Source organism: Perognathus longimembris, chromosome 13 (genome assembly GCF_023159225.1).
Source record: "Perognathus longimembris pacificus isolate PPM17 chromosome 13, ASM2315922v1, whole genome shotgun sequence".
Classification (NCBI taxonomy): domain Eukaryota; kingdom Metazoa; phylum Chordata; class Mammalia; order Rodentia; family Heteromyidae; genus Perognathus; species Perognathus longimembris.
The window spans coordinates 59964602-59986225 of record NC_063173.1 but is presented as its reverse complement, the minus strand read 5'-3'; the positions used below and the strand labels follow the sequence as shown (position 1 = coordinate 59986225).

Below are 21624 nucleotides of genomic sequence, written 5' to 3'. Positions count from 1 at the left end.
CCAATTATAGGAACTTTACTGAGGAACTTTCTTCCTCCTGTGGAGAGCTGCAAATTCATGAAAGCTCCTGAGGGTTTTCATATTACAAACCAGTAGAGCAGAAAGAAAAGAGTCCAAATTATGGAGGCCATCTTTTGCTTCCCTTGACCTGATTCCAACATTCTTCTGAGACTATCAGACCTGGGGGGGAGGACAAAAGGGCCCCTTCACCTGGCCAGGCCAGTGACAAAGTCTCGCTCTCTTGAGGACAGGTGCTTTCAGACAAAGACCTTGGCTCCCCTATCTAAATGTTTCCCTAGGAGACCCTGACTCCTGAGTCTTTCAAAGTTGGAGTGGCCTCTACAGAGCTCGGTCTCACCCCTACCTCCCCATATCCTGATCTCCTTCCCGTTCTGTCTCCATAGCAGCAGTGTCAAGAGTCCCCTTTCCTCTGTGTGCTTTTGTTAATAAGATCATTTTTCTTGGAGCAGGTTCAGACAAGTGCAAACACTTTTTGAAGAGATTTTTGCTCTTGCAAAGAAGCTATTTCCTGTGTACCCTTTACTGGACTTCCTACACTCCTGGCAGGGAACTCTCATGTCCCATAATAATGTGTGTGTGTGTGTGTGTGTGTGTGTGTGTGTGTGTTGGGTAGTAGGGCTTGAACTCAAGGTTTGAGTGTGCTGTCCACTAGATTTTTTTTTTTGTTGTTCAAGGCTGGCAGTCTACCTTGGAATCACAGGTGTTTTGGGGTGCTTATTTGGAGATAAGAATCTCACAACTCTCCTGCCCAGGCTGGCTTCGAACCGTGATCCTCTGATGTCAGGCCTGAGCCACGGGTGCCCGGCTGCCTTCGTGGTTTTGATATTATCTCTGCCTCACTTCCAGGATTACATTCAAAGAGAACACAGGGCAGTGTGAGGACAAACCGGAGCAGGGGCCGTTGCCCCGCCCCCGGTGGCCGGGGTAAAGTTGCATTAGTCATGGTCATGTGGTTGTGGCCTGCAGGGGGGCAGATGACAGTGTCCACACCACCAGCAGCTGGGCGCACCAGGGGCTCTCCTGGCTGCCCGCCCAGAGTTCTCAGCACCACGGACAGGGAAACTGAGGCGGCCGGCTTGCAGAGGGCCGGAAGTGCGGGCGGGCCGGGAGGCCTCGAGGGTCCGTGGCCTGGTCCTGTCGCCGGCCTCGGATTTCCCAACCTGGGGCTGCAAGCCTCCCGTCGCGGGCCGGGCCCGGCGTGGACGCGCTCGCGCCGGGCCGCGCCGCGCCGCGCGGGGCCTGGGCGATGGCAGGCATGGGGACCCGGCGGAGAAGCCCGGCCCCGTGGTCACCGGGCCGAGCCGCTGGCCTCCAGGAGCCCATTTCCTGCCGGCCCCGGCGGGGCCCCCCGCGTCCTCTCAAGTCACGCGCTCCCCAGGGGGCCCACGGAGTTTCCATCACAAAGCCCACCCACGGAGAGCTTCGCTCACAAAGCCCCAGACGCCCCTCACGCTCCGTCACCCCGCTGCACACGCCCCGGCTCCGCTCAGCCGGTCCGAGCCCCGGGAGGCGGCGCCCTCTCCGCGTCCTCAGCCCCGCGCCCCTTTCCGGGATTCCCGCGACCCGAGGAGCCACTCGGAGCCACGCCCCCTCCGCACTGGCTCCGCCCCCGCCTCGGGGCGGGGGGGGGCGCTCAGCGCCCGGGGCGGAGAGGCGGCGCGGCGGCCAATGGGAAGCCGGCCTGGTGAGGGCGGCGGCGGTTGTGATGCGTCAGGACAGCCAATGAGTGGCGAGCGCGGGGGCGGGCTGTGACGCGCGGCCCTCCTCGTGCGGCGCGGTATAGGAGCGGGCGCCGCGGAGCGCAGCCCCAGCCACCCGCCGCCGCCCGCAGCCGCTCGCCGTCGCCGCCGTCGCCGCCGCCGCCCAGCGCGTCCCTAACCGCCGCCCGCCGCGCGCAGCCTCCGCCGCCCGCCCGGCCCTCAGCGAGCCGGTGGACGACCCCCGCCCGGTCTCCCGAAAGGCGGGCGCCCGGCCGGACCCTGAGCCTCGCCCTCTCGCGCTGCGGCCGCCCGCGCCTCCTCGGCCGCCTGTCCGGCATGAAAACCAAGTTCTGCACCGGAGGCGAAGCGGAACCCTCGCCGCTCGGGCTGCTGCTGAGCTGCGGCGGCGGCAGCCCGGCCTCGGCGCCGGGCGTGGGGCAGCAGCGCGACGCCACGGGCGAGCTGGAGCCCAAGCCGCTGGGCGGCCGGCAGCCCCCGGCCGCGCTGCCCGCGGCCCCGCCGCCGCCGCCGCCGCCGGCCGCCGAGGAGCCGCCCGAGCCCCGCACGCGCCGCAGGGCCTACCTGTGGTGCAAGGAGTTCCTGCCCGGCGCCTGGCGCGGCCTTCGCGAGGACCAGTTCCACATCGGTGTCATCAGGTCGGTGTCCGGGCCGGGCCGGGCGGGCGCGGGCGGCGGGGTCAGGTGACGCGGGCGGCCCGGGGACCCCCGCGAGACCCGAGCCCGACCCCGCGCCTCCGGACCCCCGGCCCCGCCCGCAGTGGCCACCCAGCGGCAGGCGTTTGGAAAAATGCCGCTGTCGGGATAAAGCGGGTCCCCCCCCCCCCTTTCTGGGAGAACAATAACCGTGCAGTCACAAAGTACATTTTGTCCCCGAGCTCAGGGAGTCTAGGAAGTCCCTTTGAGGATTAAGACCTTGAGTGAAGGACCTTGTGGCCAGATTCGAGGGGAGGGGGAGATCACTTAGTATAACTTTTCCCCTGTGGTTTCTTCCAGTCTGTAATTTGATTTTTCTCCTCTGGAAGTTGTTTTGGGGGAGGTGGGAGGGGGGTGACTTTGGCTGACCCCTCTGAGACTTAAGATGGCATGTACCCACCCCTGTTACTGGATATAGTTGGGAGGCGTGGCTCCAAAAAGAATAAAGTGGAGGGTGTTTGGGTTGTTGTTTTTTTTTTAAGGACAAAAAAAAAACCTTTGTGGTTTTAAGTGTAAAGGTACTTAATCTGAAATTTAACTTAGGAGCTGGGGTCCCTTGACTCAAAGTTGTAAACCTATTCAGCAGGCAGAGATCTGAGAATCTTGGTTCAGAGCCAGCCTAGGCTGGAAAGTCCCTGAGACTTTTACTTGGAATTAACCAGTAAAAATCCTAAAGTGTGGCTCAAGTGGTAGAACACCTGCCTTTAGCAAAAAAAAAAAAAAAAAAAAAGCATAAGGGACAGGGTCCAGGCCATGGACACACACACACACATGCACACACAAATGCAGAAGTATGTGTTGTACGTATTCATGTTGGCCAGAAGCACATCCCTCCCTTGACTTTAGGGTACTCTTTTTCCTAGGGTGGAGCATTTAACATTGAGTGTGGGTCTTTTTGTTTAGATCTTTAAAAACCAATTTGGTCTTTGTTTTCTTTTAATTGATTGGCTAAGATGAGTGCAGAATATCTAGAAAGTGCCTGTGGCCTTCCAATGATAATCCCCCAATTCCATTTTAGTCATTTGATTCTTTTTCTGTGCCAAGTCTGTCACCAGCACCACTAATTCAGCAAATTGAACTGTTGGGACTTCTCTTCCTCTGTGTGCTTTTCAGGTGGCTTTTTTACATAGGTTTATGAGCAGAGTTAAAAGGTAGGAAGCGGAGAAAAGACTCAGATGATTAGATCACTTTTCTTTTTTCTAATTAAAAATGCTTATTGTCAAACTGATATTAGATCACTTTTCAATTTCCTAGTGCACGTTAAAAAATATTCCAAAACTTGATAGGCCTGATAGTTTGTCAGCTGGGAAAGCGATGGACATCATTCTTTGTAACTCAGTGCCAAAAATCCTCCAGAAGTGACTTGGCTAGTGGCTATTTACTTACTGTGGGCAGGCAAGGCCCGAACTGCCAGCTCTGGTGTTGTGGCACCCCCCCCCCCCCCCATTGCCTTGCCTGGGTTCTGTGAAATCTTTGGATACCCTGGATCTAGCCTGAAGACCTTTCTTGGTTCCCTGCAGGGAGTGTCACTTATGAGTTAAGACTTTCTGTTTTGTTCATTCGAACTAGTCACTACAAAAACATTGGGAACATCTTGTTTCTTTTCTCTAGGATTTAAAATACCTTTTTTTTTTTTTGTGCTCATTCTGGGCCTTAAACTCAAGAGTCTGCTTACTGTCCTTGAGCTTTCTTTATTCAAGGCCAGCACTCTACCACTTGCACCACAGCCCACTGTCAGCTTTTTGGTGCTTAATTGAAGTCTCACAGACTTTCTTGCCCAATCTTGCTTTGAACCAAAATCCTTCTATCTCAGTCTCTTGAGTACTTAGGATTACAAGCTTGAGCCATAAGCGCCCATCTTGGAGTATCTTCTAAACTAATGTAGGCATGGTGACACTGGCTCTCAGTCCTGTGTCCTAGACTCGAATGTGATCATGAGATGGCAGGCATATGGAAAAAATGTGAGTCTGGAAATGGGAACATTAGAGTTGCCTAGCTTTAAACAAGTTGAGGGCAGGAGGTTGAGGCTTTTGTAACCCCGAGATCCAGTCCTTGTGAAGCACTTTATCTAACCAACCATACCACCACAGCTCAGTTAGTTAGGACCCCTTTGGCTCCTCCTTGCCCTGGAAGTTGCTTCTGCTTTCTCTGAGTTATTAACAGCCTGGCCATTTCTGACTCTGCTTCCACCCCCCCCCAAAAAAAGGTCCCTGCTCTTCCCTGTAAGGTAGAGTCTTGGTCGCTCTTCTTGCTTGGACACTGTAACTGGAGGCCCCTGGGGGACAGCCTTGGTGCTTTAGTGGTCCCCCACTTTAGTCCATTCTGTATCCTGTGATCAGGTATTTCCCAAATATCAGGTTTCTCCTGTGGCTCCTGTAGCTCAGGAGGAAAATCAAAAGTTGTTTGTAAGCTTTAAACTTGGGGATCCAGCCTACCTTTTTAGAAGGGTTCTTTTTCTTGTTATTGTTTTCAAATCCCTTCTCCCAAGCTGAAGTGACTAGAGCTGTGTTTTCTGAATGAGCTTTATGTTTTCAGTTACCAGCCTTTCTGTACCCCTCTGCCTGGCAGCCTGTCCTCAAATGTCACCTTTTAGAATTCTTCAGGGTCTACTCTGAGAAATGAGACAGAATGACTTTTTTTTCCTATCCTCAGCCTTGTAGTCAGGCCTGGCACACAATAGACTTGCCTACTGTAGAAATGTCATTTTGGCCTCCTAGCAGCAGTGTGCAAGAAGGGCTTGCTATTAGACTACACTATTGGTTGCTATGGAAGGTATAGGGGAAAAATAAAAGTTGTCAGAACATCAAAATTGTTATTCATGAACTGACCACTATGAAACTTGTCTGTGCCCATACTTTACAACTTAGCCTGAATTTCTTCACCTATTGCTTTTGGTATTTATTTTTTTCTTCAGGTCTGGGAATTGAACCCAAAACTTCATACATGCTAGACAAGCACCCTAACTCTGTAACTATACTATCAGCTTCACTCCTCATCTATCAGATCCAGGGTTTGTGATCACCCTTCTCAGTGGTTATTGATAAAAATCACAATCAGTTGTGAAATGAAGTTTAATGAAAGGATAAGAATAGTTGAAAACTTACAAACATCTGTTGCATAACACCCCAAGGACAGATTCCGCCCCCCCTTACCCCCACACAAAGAAAATCCTCCAGCAGAATAATACCCTGGTATCTGCCTACCCAGTAGGATAATTTACATATCAAATGATGGGATCTTAGCCAATTACTCAGATATTTTTCTAAAATTAAGCCATAAACGATAAGATAAGCAGGGATAGTATCTTAATTGAGACAAAGATACATAAAACTTTGGGAAAATTACACCAAAATTGCCTTCTTGATTTTTTTATTTCTTTTGTTTGTTTGATCATGAGTCTTGAACTCAGGGCCTGGGCATTGTCCTAAAGCCTCTTTGTATTCAAAGCTAGCACTCTACCACTTGTGCCATAGCACTACTTCCAGCCTTTTCTGAGTAGTTTTTATTGGAAATAAGAGTCTCACAGACTTTTCTGGCTGCCTTTGAACCTCCATCCTCAGATCTCAGCTTTCTGAGTAGCTAGGATAACAGGTGTGAGCCACCAGTACCTAGCTCCTATGTTATTTTCTTAGTTCCTCTCCTTTTGTTTACTTTCGTATCTTATCAGAATTGCATAGTTTAGTTTTGTGTAGGTCTTGAACTCAGGGTCTGGGCACTGTCCCTGAGCTTTTGTGCTTAAGGCTAGTGCTCTTCTACTTGAGCTATAGCTCCACTTTCAGCTTTTTGGTGATTAATTGGAGATGAGATTTCATGGACTTTCTTGACCAGGCTGGCTTCTTAGATCTCAGCCTCCTGAGTACCTACGATTACAGAGGTGAGCCACTGGCACCCAGCTTAAATTGTGTGATTTTTCCCCCCACATAGATCTTGTACATGTTTTGTTAGGTTTAAATTCATATGCTTTATTATTTATTTTTTGTCGGTCGTGGGGCTTAAACTCTGCCTGGGCACTGTCCCTGAGCTCTTCAGCTAAAGGCTAGCACTCTACCACTTGAGCCATAGCCCCACTTCCGATTTTCTGGTGGTTAATTGGAGATAAGAGTCTCACAGACTTTCCTGCTCCAGCTGGCTTAGAACTGTGATCCTCAGATCTCAGCTGCCTGAGTAATTGGATTATAGGCATGAGTACCAGTTCTCGGCTAATTGCTTTATTTTTTTAAGTATAATTTTATTATTAAGGTGTTTTTTTTTTTACAGAGGGGTTACCATTTCACAATTTAGGTAATGTGTACATTTCTTTTTTGGACAGTGTCATCCCTTCTCTTTCCCCTGTTTTCCTCCCTTGTTTCTTTTTTGTTTTTGTTTTCCCCTCCTGTTTTTTTTTTGCCAGTCCTGGGCCTTAATCTCAGGGCCTGAGCACTGTCCCTGGCTTCGTTTTGCTCAAGGCTAGCACTCTACCACTTGAGCCACAGCCCCACTTCCAGCTTTTTCTATATATGTGGTGCTGAGGAATCGAACCCAGGGTTTCATGCATACTAGGCAAGCACTCTACCGCTAAGCCATTTTTCCCAGCCCTTTCCCCTCCTGTTTCTGCCCACAAGGTGCCAAAATATTTTTAATTTTTTTCATTTTTTGAGACAGCTTGTATACCAAGGCTGGCCTAGAACACTCCATCCTGCTGCTTTAGTCTCTGGTATTACAGGTTTGTACCAGCACACTTGGCTGCTAATATGTTTTCAAGTTCACACTCCACGTGTTCTCTTGTTGATATGTAAGAAAAACAGTTGACTTTTATAGATTAGACTTGCGTCATACAACCCTGCTATTAGTTTTTATTAGTTCCAGAGGATTATTTTGGTCAGTTCTTTTAGCTTTTCTACATAAATGCTATGTCTTGTGAACAAAGATAATTTTCTTTCTTCCCTCTCATCCTCTCTACCTCCTTTCCTTTTCTTGTCTTATCAGTTAGTACTTCCAGAAGCGTTGACAGGGCTGGTGAGAAGAAGGCCCTTCCCTGGTTCCTGTTATTAGTGCAAAAGCTTGTTACCATTAAGTACAATGTTGGCTGGAGGGTTTTGTAGACGTTTTTTCTCAGGTTTAAAAAATCATGAATAATTTGACTTTTTTCCACATGCTTTAATATTAATCCAAATTGAGAAAGTGCAGGAGCAAAAAAATACTTTATTTGGGGGGAAGGAGGTCTTAGAATTTTCTAGCCAGGTGATGGTGACTCATGCCTGTAATCTTAGCTACTTAGGAGGTTACCATCTGCGGATCGAGGTTTGAAGCCAGCCTAGGCAGAAAAGTCTCTTTGAGATTCATCTCCAATTAACCACTCAAAAATTGGAAGTGGAGCTGTGGCTCATAGTGGTAAAGCACTAGCCCTAAGCAGAAGAGCTCATGGATGGTGCCTAGGCTCCTGAGTTCAAGCCTTATAACCACTACCACCACTACCACCCAAAAAATATATTTAACATTCTAAGATGTGGTGGCATATGCCAGTGGGAGGCTGAAGCAGTAAGATCATAGAGTCCAACGTGGGCTACGTAGGGAGACTCAGTCTCAGAAACTAAAATCTTGAGAAATTCCAACTTGGGAGTCATGGGTTCAGGCAGCTATGAATCAGTGTTCTAAGGCAGGAAAAGCTGAAAAGGGCCCACTAATTGATGGAAGATTAAGACAATATGTACAACCGAATGGGAATGTCCATACTCAGTAAGTCTAGTTAACCTCTTACTATGCATGTCAAACCTCTAGGCACAATGTAATTATTAGCTGTTTACATTGGGACATCTGCCTTGGGGGGGGGGGGAGGGTCAAAGAGCAGCGGTGACCAGAATTCACATCCAGATAGTAAATGGACTTGTGCCTGTGACCTGCTTCTGAAATGGCCCTGACTCTGCTTTGAAAAACTTTTCCACTGTTGTTTTCATTGTCATTTTCAAAAGTATGATGGTGTTGGTGTGATAGATTACATGAGCTGGTGCTTTAGACTAAACTTCATCAGTGCTTCTTAGCTTTGTTTTGTTGTTGTTTTGCTTTGTGTGCGTGTGCACACTGATAAAGGAGCTTGAACTTAGTGTCTCACACTTTTGCTTGGCTTTTTCTTTTTCCTCACAGCTAGTGCTGTACCACTTAGTCATGCCTCCACTTCCAGCTTTTTGCTGGTTAATTAGAGATCCGAATCTTGCATATTGTGGTTTTTTGTGGGTTTTTTTTGCCAGTCCTGGGGCTTGGACTCAGGGCCTGAGCACTGTCCCTGGTTTCTTTTTGTTCAAGTCTAGCACTCTACCACTTGAGCCACAGCACCACTTCTGGCCATTTTCTGTATATGTGGTGTTGGGGAATTGAACCTAGGGCTTCATGTATACAAGGCAAGCACTCTTGCCAGTAGGCCATATCCCTAGCCCCCAGATTGGTTTTCTTGGGCTGGCTCTGGACCAAGATCCTCAGATCTCAGCTTCCTGAGTACCTTACGATTAAAGATGTGAGCCACTGGCATCAGTCTTCTGTTGGCTTTTGAGATAGGATTTTGCTAACTTTATCCAGGTTGCTCTCAGATTTACTTGGGTTTTGTTTTGTTTGTTTGTTTTTGGCCAGTCCTGGGGCTTAAACTCAGGGTCCGAGCACTGTCCCTGGCTTCTTTTTGCTCAAGGCTAGCACTCTACCACTTGAGCTACAGCACCACTTTTCTGTGTATGTGGTACTGAGGAATCGAACCTAGGGCTGCATGTATATGAGGCAAGCCTCTTGCCACTAGGCCATATTCCCAGCCCCTCAGATTTACTTGTGATCCTCCTGCCTTGACCCCTGAAGTAGCTGGAATTACAGGAGTGTATCACTATGCCTAGTTCTTGTTTCTTGCTTTTCCGCCTCCCTTTCCTCCTTAGGTGGGACAAGATGGCCGAAGGGGACTAAAGTAATATATTCTAGAATCTCACAAAATAGCTTTTCCTGAGGGTACTTTGCTGAGGACAGAATACAGTAGTATATTTTTAGAATGGTTCATTCTTCCCCTCTGTCTGCCTGTAGTTTTTTTTTTTTTTTCTCTAGTAGTCACTTGTAAGATCTTGGTAGAGCTCATGGAGGTAAAAAAATCAAAGCAGTATGGGGGACCCAAGTTGGCCCTCCCCCCTTTTTTTTTTTGCCAGTCCTGGGGCTTGGACTCAGGTCCTGAGCACTGTCCCAGGCTTCTTTTTTCTCAAGGTTAACACTCTGCCAATTGAGCCACAGTGCCACTTCTGGTGCACTCTTGCCACTAAGCCATATTCCCAGCCCCCAGGTTGGTCCTCTTGATGTTTTTAGTCGTGAATTGTCTACAATGAGCCCCTAGCAGTTTGTCATTTGTGCCCCATGACTTACTTTATGGAGTGATCTAAGTTAGAATTGTTGGGTTTTTCAGTTTGTTCAGCTTCTTGCTAGTTTGGATGAATGGTTTCTTCTCAGCTTCATATGTACCAGCATGGAAAACAGGAGTTTTTAATTTTTGGTGTGTGTGTTTCGGGTGTGTGTGTGTGTGTGTGTGTTTGAACTCAAGATCTTGTGTTCTTGCTTGGCTTTTTCCCCTCAAGGCTGGCTGTCTCTCACTTGAGCCACAGCTCCACTTCTGGCTTTTTGCTGATTAATTGGAGGTAAGAGCCTCACTGGACTTTTCTGCCTGATCTGGCAGATCTCAGTCTCTTGAATAGCTAGGATTACAAGCATGAGCCACCAGCAACTGGCTAATTTTTATGCCAAGGGTAGGTAGTCCTAGAGATTGAACTTGGGATCTCGTTCATGCTAAGCAAGGTGAGCATGTGCCCTGCGACTGAGCTATATCCCCACCTGTGCGGCATTCTAGTCCACTGATGAGGAAATGGTGCAGGAAGATGTTGGCTTTCCTCTCTCCTATTCCTTTCAGCCTTGTCCTTTGGCTTGTCCATTCCCAACAGATCTCCTGTTCCCTTGGTTATTCCACTCTTGTGGCTGCCAGCCAGCCTAGCCTCCCTCCAGGATTACACCATTCTGTATTTGCCCTTATCTTTAGCTTTCCACTTTGAGATTCTGATCTCCTTGTCTGCCAAAGCAGATTTACACTTTGCTGGTACACTTTGCTAAGTACTCCATTGTTGAGTGTTATAGTAGCCCTAGGACAGATGGAAAACAAACAAACAAAAAACAGTTAAAAGGAAAGGACTGAGGGATGCTCCTTGGAACCCTGGGAGGTCTGAGAACCTTGGGAAGCGTGAGAGTGGACAAGACCTTGCTATGTGAAGCAAGAACTCTGTTATCCCAGCACTAAGGATGATGGCTTCAGGGTGGTATTTTAGGAACCAGTTCTGAGGTGGACTGGGGGAAACTGACCTATAATGGTGCAGCCTGGAGGATTCCCTTTGAGAGTATGAAAGGAGGAAAGCATGGGGATATAATGAGGATCAGGAATTCGAGAAGAGGGAAGTGTTGAGGGTAAGTGGGTTGAGGGTAAGCGTTGAGGGTAAGTGTTGGTTGAAGGAGATGAGTTAGACAGAAGATACTGTCTCAAGTTGAGAGAGGAAAAGTTTGAATTGGAAGTCAAACTAGAAATTAGAGTCTTGTTTTGTTTGGGGAGGGGGACAATAAAAAGCCCAGGGAGTTGTTAAAAACCAGAGGAATGGCAGCTGGGAGCTGGCGGTTCTTGCCTGTAATCCTAACTACTTAGGAGACTGAGATCTAAGGGTTGTGATTTGAAACCAGTGGGGACAGGAATGTCCATTATCTCCAACTAACTACCAAAAAACTTGGAAGTGGCAAGAGTGGTGGAGTACTACTCGAGCAAAAAAGCTCAGGGACAGGGCCCAGGCCGCGAGTTCAAGCCTTAGGATCTGCACCAAAATGAAAGTCAGAGGTCTCACTTGCCCCAGTCCCCAACACTTGTTCCTGCAAGGACTGGACACGTTTTCTTGTCTGTCCAACTTTCCCAGTGCAGAGAGCAAAGAATTCTCAAGTCAGCAATGCCAAGCCCAGGCTGAGGAGCCTGGGGAGGGCCTGCGGCCTGAGCCCTGCTCTCTTTCTTCCCTTGTCCTCCCAGTGACTAACGTTTGCAACGTTTGGTGCTGCCATTGTCCCAGAAACGCGGCGTACAGGCCCAGAGCCACAGGGCCATGGTCACAGGCTGTTACTCCAAGCCTGTCCTGAGCTGTGCTTCAGCCTCAAAAGGCTGCTGGTGTGCACTGTGCCTTTGCTGTTCCCCACGAGTCTTCTTTTCCTCTACTATTTCCCCTGCCTCTCCCATGTCTTCAAAATTGAGTTCATTTTTTAAGTTTTCCTTGTGCTTTAAATCCAGAAACTGTTCTGAAATCATGTTGGGCTCTGTGTTCCATATGTAGCCGGCCCTGTAGCTAAGCTTCACTTTTTGGCTGATACCGGTTTCGATGACATTGCTGACTTGGGTTTGACTTTCTTGTATACACGGAGGATATTCACAGCCTATAGGAACTTTTCAGAGCCACCAAACAAAGACGAGTTCCATGGCCACGGTGGTGAGAGAGAGTGGTGGGAGGCCGGTGGCGGGGCTGGAGGCTTTGTGCAGCTGCCTTGGGTTGATGCGCTTGAATTTGACCTGAAGTGTGGTCTGGAGAGGGAGTGACCAGGGAAGGGCTGTGCCACTGTGTCCCCTCCTGCAGGGCTTGGACAGTGGTGAGACAAAGGACACTGGCTGAGGTCCTGGGAACTCTTTAACACATTACGTTGTGCGTGCACACATGCGTGCCTGCCAGTCTTGGGGCTTGAACTCAGGGTCTGGGTGCTGTTCCTGCGCTTTTTTTACTCAAGGCCATTGCTCTATCACTTGAGCCACAGCTCCACTTCCAGCTTTTTGGTAGTTCATTGGAAATAAAAGTCTTGTAGACTTTCCTGAGATCTTCAGATCTCAGCCTCTGGAGTAGCACACTAGAATAATTTATTGGAAAGATCTGATGGAACAACCAGTCCAGAGGAACTAAAGGGCTTTGTGCTTTGGGTTTACCCAGGTGAAGGAGCTCCGGGCCCTGCCCTAAGCTAGTGGGTGCTGCTGCAGTTTGCTGCAGACCAAGGAGGAACTGATGCAGGGAAAGACAGCAAAGAAAGCACAAGAACTTTCTTTGGAGTTGAAGAATGGGAAAAGCAGTGGAAAAGCAAACTAATCCTGTGTACTCACGTGAATGAAGAACATTTGCCATAGGATTCAGGAAATCTAGGAGTGAAAGGTCTGGGCAGCAAGTCCGGGAAAGAACCCTGAATATTACTTAGTATGTGGCTAGAAAAGGTGCAGACTACAGCTAAATTCACAGAAAGTTTTCTGCATTCTTTACAAATATAAAGTTAGAAAAAGCAAGATTGTTGAAACAATTAGAAACATTTCTCTGCTCCTGAACTTTTTTTCTTCTTCTTCTTTTTTGGTGGAACTCAGTATTGAATTCACTTGAGTCATTCCCCAAGTCCTCCTCCCCCAGTGTGCTTTGGAGTCAGTTCAAATTTGAATTTCTATGTGTGGCTTTTCCCCTCCTTCCTTCCCTTCTCTCCCCTTTCTATCTCTGTCCTCCCCCCCCTCCCTCCCTTCCTTTCCTTCTCTGTTTTTCTTTCTCCTCCCTCCTCCCCTTCCCTTTCCTTTATTGGAGAAAGCCTGAGAGGGTCTCTCAGCCTTCTGTCTGGAGAATCTCCTATAGACTGTTGGGGTTTTAAGGGAAGGAACAGAGTGGAGGAGTAAAACTATTGGAGAAAGCCTGTGCTGCTACTGTTTGGTATGTCTGGGAGTCAGTTATAGAAGAGTGAAATTTTGGTCCCACTGTGCCTAGGGCAGTGAGGCCTGGCAGCAAAAGCTGTTTCCTTCTCCCTCTCCCTCCCTCCCCCCTTCATCCCCCTTTCCCTCTCCTCCCTCCCCTCGTCCTCCCCCATCCCTCTCCCTTTCCCCCCCTCCCCCGCTCCCTATCCCCTCCCCCTCCCCCTCCCCTTCCCCCTCCCCCTCCCTTTTTCCATACTTGGGTTTGAACTCAGGGCCTTCTGCTTGCTGTGCTGCCAGCCCATTTGTGCACTATTATTCATTTATTTCTCTTAATGATGCTGTGATTGAAACTGTTGCTTGTCTGCAACACACAGGCTAAAACAGTCCTTCTGCTCCAGGGTCTCATGCAGCCAGGGCTACAGGCAGTCACCAGCATGAGAAACATAAAGGGTATTGTCAAGAGTAAAACTCAAAAAGTATGTAGTCCATTTTTTCCCTATTGGTAGTACTAGTGCGAGAACTCAGGTGCTTGTGCTTGCTAGGCAGATGCTGTTTACCCTGAGCCAGGACCCCAGCTTTTTGCTTTAGTAGTATTTTGAAGGACTTGCTTTTTCCCCAGAATGGCCTCAGACAACAATCCTATGTTCATCTCCCATGGAGCTTGGAGTATAAGCATGCGCCATTGTATCTGGTGTGTTTGGTGAGATGGGTTCTTAGTAGCTTTTCCTCTGGGCTGGTTTCAAGCCATGATTCACTTTTGTCTTGAGTTGTTTGCTGTGCACTGGTTGTTGTTGAGGTGGAGTGGGTTCCAGCCTGGCATTTGCCTGTCCTGTGATCCTCCTATCTTTTGCTTCTGATGTAGCTTAGATGACAAGCTCTGCCAGCTTTTTGTATTGAAATGTTACCAGTACCAACAGCAACAACAAAAAAGAGCCAGTCTCTGTATACTTGTTATTCCACTGGGTCAGAAGTTAGTGGTGCCTGCCCACAGACTCTGGAGGTGCTGGGAGAATTCCTGCCAGTGGCAGTCCCTGTCCTTTCCAGTTCCACTGTCGTGGTGGCTCAGTGTGTTGAATGTGAAAGAAATGCATCATTCTCACTTTTAGTTTATTTATTTATTTATTTATTTATTTATTTATTTATTTATTTATTTATTTATTTATTTGCCAGTCCTGGGCCTTGGACTCAGGGCCTGAGCACTGTCCCTGGCTTCGTTTTGCTCAAGGCTAGCACTCTACCACTTCAGCCACAGTGCCGCTTCTGGCCGTTTTCTGTGTATGTGGTGCTGGGGAATTGAACCCAGGGCTTCATGTATACCAGGCAAGCACTCTACCACTAGGCCATGTTCCCAGCCTTTGTTGTTTTTTTTTGTCAGTCATGAGGCTAGGGCTTGAACTCAGGGCCTGGGTGCTGCCCTTGAGCTTTTCTGCTCAAGTCTAGTGCTCTACTACTTTGTGCCACAGTACCATTTCTGATTTTCTGATGGTTAGTTGGAGATAAAGAGTCTCACGGATTTTCCCGCCAGGGCTGGTTTTGAACTGTGATCCTCAGATCTCAGCCTCCTGAGTAGCTAGGATTACAGATGTAAGTGACCAGTGCCCAGTTGATTTCTTTTAAACTTTGATATTTTGAGTATTTTTAACCTTCCTATGTTTACTTATATTTACTGTAATGTTCCCCCCCCCCCCCCCGGCCCTGGGGCTTGGTAAACTCGGGCTGGATGCTATCCTTGAGCTTCTTTTTGCTCAAGGTTAACATTCTACTACTTGAGCTACAGCACTATTTCTGGCATTTTCTGTTTATGTGGTACTGAGGAATCAAACCCATGGCTTCATGCATGCTAGGCGAGCACTCTACCACTAAGTAACATTCCTACCCCATGTAACATTGTTATATAAGATGGTAGGAGGTTTGAGAGACATCTGGCTGGGGTTTTGGTTTGGTTTTATTTATTTATGTATTGACAGATTGTATGTTCATCTGGCATACAATTGGAATTTCAGTGCCACCAGCCTGCCCACCAACCCTTCTTGTGTCTAAGTCATATTATTGGACTCAGTTGATCAGTGGCTTTTTCCTATGGAAGTTATTCTTTGTCTGGTAACCTTGCTTCATTTATTCTCACTGTCACTCAGCACTAATGACAATATAGTCACCAAAGCCTTTAATGAAAGAGACTCCAGGTAACGCAATGAGTGTAGGATTTCCCAGCTGTAAGCTTGTTTCTGGCTGAGCTAGCCTTCCTTCTCTCTGTTTAAATATGGGGACAAACTTTGAATCAAGTCACACAGTTTAGAACAGTAGTTCATCTGTTTGTGCTGGTGTTTATGTGAGTAACCCTTTGCCAGTATGTGCCAGGAAGAAAAATGAGGTCTTTTAATCCTGATGAAGTGCTGGTCCTATTGCTTGGTAACAAGAAGAGAAGCCTATGTTGGCTGTGATGGGCGAATGGGGGCGGTGTTGAGGGGTGCTGCCCTGGGTTAGCAGAGTGCAAGGCTGATTTGTTTCCTCTCCCTGCTTCTTTAAGAACAGGAACCATGGGTTCTCTTTTCTTTCTGACCTTTTAAACTGGGGTGACAACTCATTTGCCTTCTGAGAAAATGGGTCTTTACCCTTGCTGTCATTCCTAGACACAGGATTATTTTAAAGTAAGCTAAAGAAGAACCTAGAAGCAGTCAAGTTTTTTGGGGGGAGGGGTTGGTATTCTAGGATTTGAACACAAGGTTTTTCCTTGCTAGACTTGAGTCTTGCTTTTACCTCTAGCTTTGTTCTCTGTTTTGTGGATTTTTTTTTCTTTCTCATAATTAGATTTAAAACAGGGCTTCATTTTTTTCTTTGGCCAGCCTAGATTAAGATCCTCCTGTATTTATGCTTCCCATCATAGTTGAGCTGACAGTCATACACTGCCACACCCAGATTTGTCTTTTGAGATGAAGTCTCCTGAACTTTTGGTCCGGTTCCTTGGAACCATGAGATCCTGCTGATCTCAGATTCCAATTACAGGTGTGATCCACTGGCACCCAGCTCAAGGATTTTAATAGTGAAGATGAAAATCACGATGCCCCTGGTTGCTGTCTGTAATCTCAGCACTTTGGAAACAGGCAGGAAGATTGGAATTCAAGGCCAGTGTGGGCTATGTAGCAGACTTTTTTTTGTTTTTGTATGTATGTTATGGTATGTATGTATGTATGTACGTATGTATTTTGCCAGTCTGGGGCTTGAACTCAAAGCCTGGGCACTGTCCCTGAACTACTTTTTGCTCAAGGCTAGCTTTCTGCCACTTTGAGCCACAGAGCCACTTCTGGTTTTCTGGTGGGCAATTAGAGATAAGAGTCTCATGGACTTTCTTGCTTGGGCTGGCTTTGAACCAAGATCCTTAGATCTCAGCCTCCCCAGGCTTTTTTAAAAACTGTAACTCTCCCCAACCGTATTGCAGAAAACACACTGGGCATTTCTGTTTTTAGTGTGACTTGTGGAATGAATCTGAAAGATACAGAGTTATTCAGTTTTCCACATGTCTTGAGAGAATGTCTACACTCTTGGGTAACCTTGAGTTTTCGTCCATGTTTATAAAAAAAAAAATGACTTAGTCATTCTTAGATGCTTACTGTTCTCTGATCTCTTACAGAGGTGGCCTCAGTAATATGCTGTTCCAGTGTTCCTTACCTGACACCGTAGCCAGCGTGGGTGACGAACCCCGGACCGTGCTCCTCCGGCTGTATGGAGCCATCCTACAGATGGTGAGTTGAGTGGCCTCTGGGGGTGGGGACAAGGAAGTTGTAAGTGTTACACTACAGACTTTCATATGTTGCTTGGTTTATTGTTCACTAAGTTAGTTCTTGTTTTTACTTAATATTTATTAGTAAAAGACTTAGTATTCTCAGTTTACTGTCTAGAGAAGTTACAATGTTGGTTCAACTGTAATAATGTTTGATGATTCTTGGATTTTTCTACACCGACCTTTTCAACTCAGGTTTAATTCTAAAGTGGAAAAAATTGTTTTAATAGTGTAATCAAAAAGATTTTGTCCCATAAATATGTGTAATTATTTTTATCAAGTAAAAATAAAAAAATAGAGAACAGTTTCAGTTAACCAAGTAAGACCTTCATACAACTGAACTTATTAACTATTTCTCTGAGATTTCCTTAAAACTTTGGATTTTTTTAGATCAAAACGTTGTGTATGTTAGATTTATTACTTACTTGTTTGTGAATTTTTATATGACCTAGTCAAATATAATTTTAAATTTAAGAAACCCTATTCATTGAATTGTCTTATTCAGTTATAGGATATCTCAAATGTCTGTGGGTTTTTTTGTTGTTATTGTTCTTATTTGTTTGTTTTTGTTTTTTAAGACAGAACATTCCAAAGGCCTCAAACTCCAGTTCACCTCAGCCTCTTGAGTGCTGGATGCATAGTTGTCCACCACCACTCCTTTGTCTGATGTTTTTTCTGCCACTGATTACATATTGAAATGCTAGTTTGACATCTTTCCATGGTAGGCTTTCATCATTGAAAGGGACCTTTTCTATAAAGTAGAATAGAATAGTTTTCTGACTACATTAAAAAATCCATCTATTTCAGCTTCATGTAAGAAGCAGGTCATGTCCACATCTATGATTCTCACTGATAATGTTTAGGGTGACGATTGATGTTACATCATTCTAGAATCATCATTAAGTTCCAGTGAATCCTTTTACAGAGTAATTGTTCCTTGCCTGAATTAAGCTGTCAAAGTGGCAGGAAGAAAGATACAAAGATGAGTTCCGTGTGACTCTAGGTGCCTGGCTGTTGCACATGCACATGCATTTCACTATTCCACGTTGCTGAGGGCATCAGGCCATCTTTAATCCAGTCCTCGAGTTGGCCCCAGGGCCCCAGGGATGCCAACTGTGGAAAATACACATGCAGAACAAGTGCTTTCTGAAATAATTGATGCCCTTTGGCACTTTCAGTTAAGTTAGTCTTTTTATCCTTTTTCCCTTTGAGGATTATTTACGTTCTGTAACGATAAAGTCCCATTTCTATCCTTTTGTGCATTTTGCACTTAAGCAGTGTTTTTTAGAATATTTCAATAAATAGCTGCTGACGGTGTGCGTTATTTATGAGGTCGATGAGGCTTTCACCCGTGTCTGTAACTAAAGGTGCACCGTGGATGTAGCGCACCTGTGCACACGGCTCTCCGCCCAGTTGGCCACACTAGGAGTCAGCAGTGTTGCTGTGATGAGATGGCTTTGCTGTCCTTTACCCTTGTCACCAGCCAGCTGAACTGCTGAACATTTAAAATGTGGCAAGTGTGACTAAAGAACTGAATTTTAAATTTTATTCCATTTTAATGACTTGAGGTAGAAATAGTGTCCTGTCGTTGGCAGCTCCCAGTGCGCCGCACAATGCCCTGAGCCCTGGTGGACAGCCTTTCCCCTAGCAAATGCTCACTGTAGAAAAACAGTGCTGAAACTGTTTTGTGCTCTTGTTTATTTATTCATTTATTTATTTTTATTTTTGAGAATTAAAAAAACGGGTAGGTAACAAAAAAATAAGTGAATAATGGAAATCACTGGAAAGAAGCATTCTGCATTTTAGCTAGTCAGTTACATTTTTATCAGACCAAGTTCAGTTTGTCTCCATTCCTGAAGCCTTCTCCCCTGTGGCAGGGAAAGGCCATGCTTGCAAGCATCTGGGTAGGAAGGACCATGGGGGCTTTCCTGTCCGAATCTCACCATTGGCTTATTAGAGAGTAAACTCATTTTATTAGGAAAAGGTAGTTCTGTTGCTTTGTAAGTAGAAAAGGACATTACCCAGTTGCATAAGTCTTTTCAAGTATACTTTTTTGGTTGAAACGTAACAATAGTAAAGCCACGAAACCTACAGCTTTCCCACAAGGGATGCTGCTGTCCATTAAGGGCTCCAGGTATGAATGGCCATCGTAGTCTTTGGCCAGTGGAGATAGTGTGAGAACATGGAGACAGGGACAGACCTCAGGCTCTGCAAATGGCGATGGCAGGAGAAGAGGGAGTGCAGAAGAGGCTAGGACCACACAGGCTGTAAGCAAGGCACAGGACAGGGCCAGGATTTGCCACACAGTTTACTGCCTTTTTAAAGTTTTCAAATTTCTGTTATTCTCCCCCACTGCCCAGGAGTAGCCACAATTAGATTGCTGATTTAGGGTTAAGTTCTTGGAAGAAACCTGGCTTCTCACGGAAGGGGATATTTATGGTCTCCAGTGAGGCCTTGTTCTTATCACAATAAAAAAATGACAGTTAATGATAGTTGGTAGTTAAATTGGCAGGATTTGCATTAAGAGAATAGAGCTGAGCAAGTACAGAGCACCCAGGAATCTTTCCTTACTTCAGTAAATGTGTGGGGTAAGGACAGATACAGTCCGACTCAGATTTTCTGCTTTCCTTTTTCCTTGCTGCCTTATAGGAAAGCATGCACATCCTATCCATGTGTGAGTTTCTCCAGACAGGACTGCTGCCCCCTGTGTCGGTGGCATGGCATAAATGTCATGAGGGGTTCAGAACTCTTCCCTTGATGGATGGTAATTGACGGCTACTACCCATAATGATAGACCTATGCGTTTTCTCAGAATATTTTGCTATTTTGTTTAATTATATGATAGACTACTAGTTTATTATGTGCCTTCTTTCCCATTCTCCCTTGTTTTAAGCTTTTGAACTTTTTACCCCTGTGAGAATCAAATAGTAAGTGGAAATATTTCTCACTTATTAACAGCTGATTGACAGATAAACTTGGTTAAAATAAATAAATGCTTCCCAGTTTTCTCATACTTCTTCCTCTTGGTGTTGCAAGATGTCTAACTTGCGTTATCTTCAGGGTGACCGTGAAAATGACTGCTCTTTGGTTCAGTTCTCTAAGGGTTAAATACCAGAAAGCCAAAGTAAGGACCTTCTGATTGGGTTAGGGCCCACAGTGTGTACTCCCCAAAGACTTGACTGGTCCTGCCCCTCGTTCTTTCTAAGATAGGACATAGACCAGCTTCCTACCTGTGTCCTGGAGGTTTTAACGTTCAGGATATGGCCTATGAAAGCCCTATGCTTAACAAAGTGAGCAAAATGAGGCCCTTTGGAAACATGAATAACATTCACACCTGTGCAACATTATTTGTAGGAAATTATTACACATAAAAAAGATTGGGCTGATCTTAACATAGACTATAATGTCCATTTTACATAGACAAGTTTTAATTTTAATGGGAAAAAGGCTGTATTCATTAGTTAGCTAGATGATGAAAAACAAACTCATCTCCAAAAGTAGGAGAGTAGAATAGAAGTTTTCGGAAGTAAGTAATGCCTTTGCCGTTGGGGAAGGTGATGTAATTGCTAGACGAGAGCTTATAAGTATCCAAGTAGCTGGAAGTGTAACTTGATTTTTTTCCTTTCTGGTACTGGGAAGGAACATGAGCTGTGCAGCGTCCAGTAGCAGCCTTCTCAGAGAAGCAAGTGTGGCTGATTACAAATAACCAGTTGCTTATTTATCATGAATTGTGGAGGACACAAATGTCAGTACGTATTGTTCATTCCATGTAACCTGTGCCAGTTGGCAGGCGTCTCAGAGGAGTGCCTTGTCCTCCTCTGCCACACAGTGGCCCTGTGTTAAGCCAGCTTCTCTGCATGGATGGAGACCGGCCTCCTGGGCAGGAGTGTCTGTAACTCATCACAGGTCTCTCTTGAGTGTTGTCTGGAGAAATGTGTGTGATTGTTTTTGAGTAATAGAAGGCTAATATTACTGTTGGTTTGAATACTAATCGTAATACAGTTCGAGGCATTAAGGCACAAGGCAGATATGTATTAGCAATTCAAAAGAAGGTTTATTTTGAATTCAGAAAACAAAATGTTCTCTTCTTTGTTTTCTCTAAACCACTGTGTAATTAAAAATTAAATCACAATAAAAATAAGCAATAGCTCATTGATATTAAACTATCTTAATCAATTGCTTAAAAATATTTCTGTGCAGAAATTTAGGTGATAGTGCAGTGAGCTGATGGCTAGGCTCCTTGAGGGGGAGCCAGGCCTGGTAACCGAGGCCTGAACTGCCTTTTTTCCTTACTGTGTTAGGGCCATTCTGAGTTCAAGTTGTTTGATAAACTCTGCTTTAAAAAAAAAAAAAAACTTCCTGTACTTCAAGTACAGTACAATTATATCCATTTCTGAAGTAGTTAGAACTTCGAGAATTCAGTCTCTTCAGCCCTGTCCCATGCTTCATTCGCATCTGGTCTTACCTAGTGTTTCTTAGCTAATATCGAAGCCTTCCTGCCAAATGACTACCCATTGTCCTTCCATACCTGCTTTGTGCCTTCATTGATAACTACGTAAACCACAGGCTACTGTGTCTACTTTTGACATAGTCCATGTGTCCTTGTCTTGCTGGTCTTAAATGTGTGACATTTATAGAGCACAAAGCCAATGCAGATTTCTGATACTGAGAACCTGGCTGGCCCGCAGGCGCCCT

At 46.0% G+C, this 21624-nt stretch overlaps 1 protein-coding gene across 3 annotated transcripts in view; it reads left to right on the top strand.

Annotated features, from left to right (window-relative positions):
- Positions 1–1848: 1848 nt before the first annotated feature.
- The window catches only part of Chka (choline kinase alpha), a 43080-nt gene continuing 23304 nt past the window's right edge, over positions 1849–21624 (top strand). For all 3 annotated transcript variants that reach the window (XM_048359719.1, XM_048359718.1, XM_048359720.1), the window contains exons 1-2: positions 1849–2377; positions 16780–16891. In XM_048359719.1, coding sequence (XP_048215676.1) covers positions 2058–2377; positions 16780–16891 — 432 coding nt within the window. In that variant the 5' untranslated portion in view covers positions 1849–2057. The remainder of the gene's footprint in view (positions 2378–16779; positions 16892–21624) is intronic.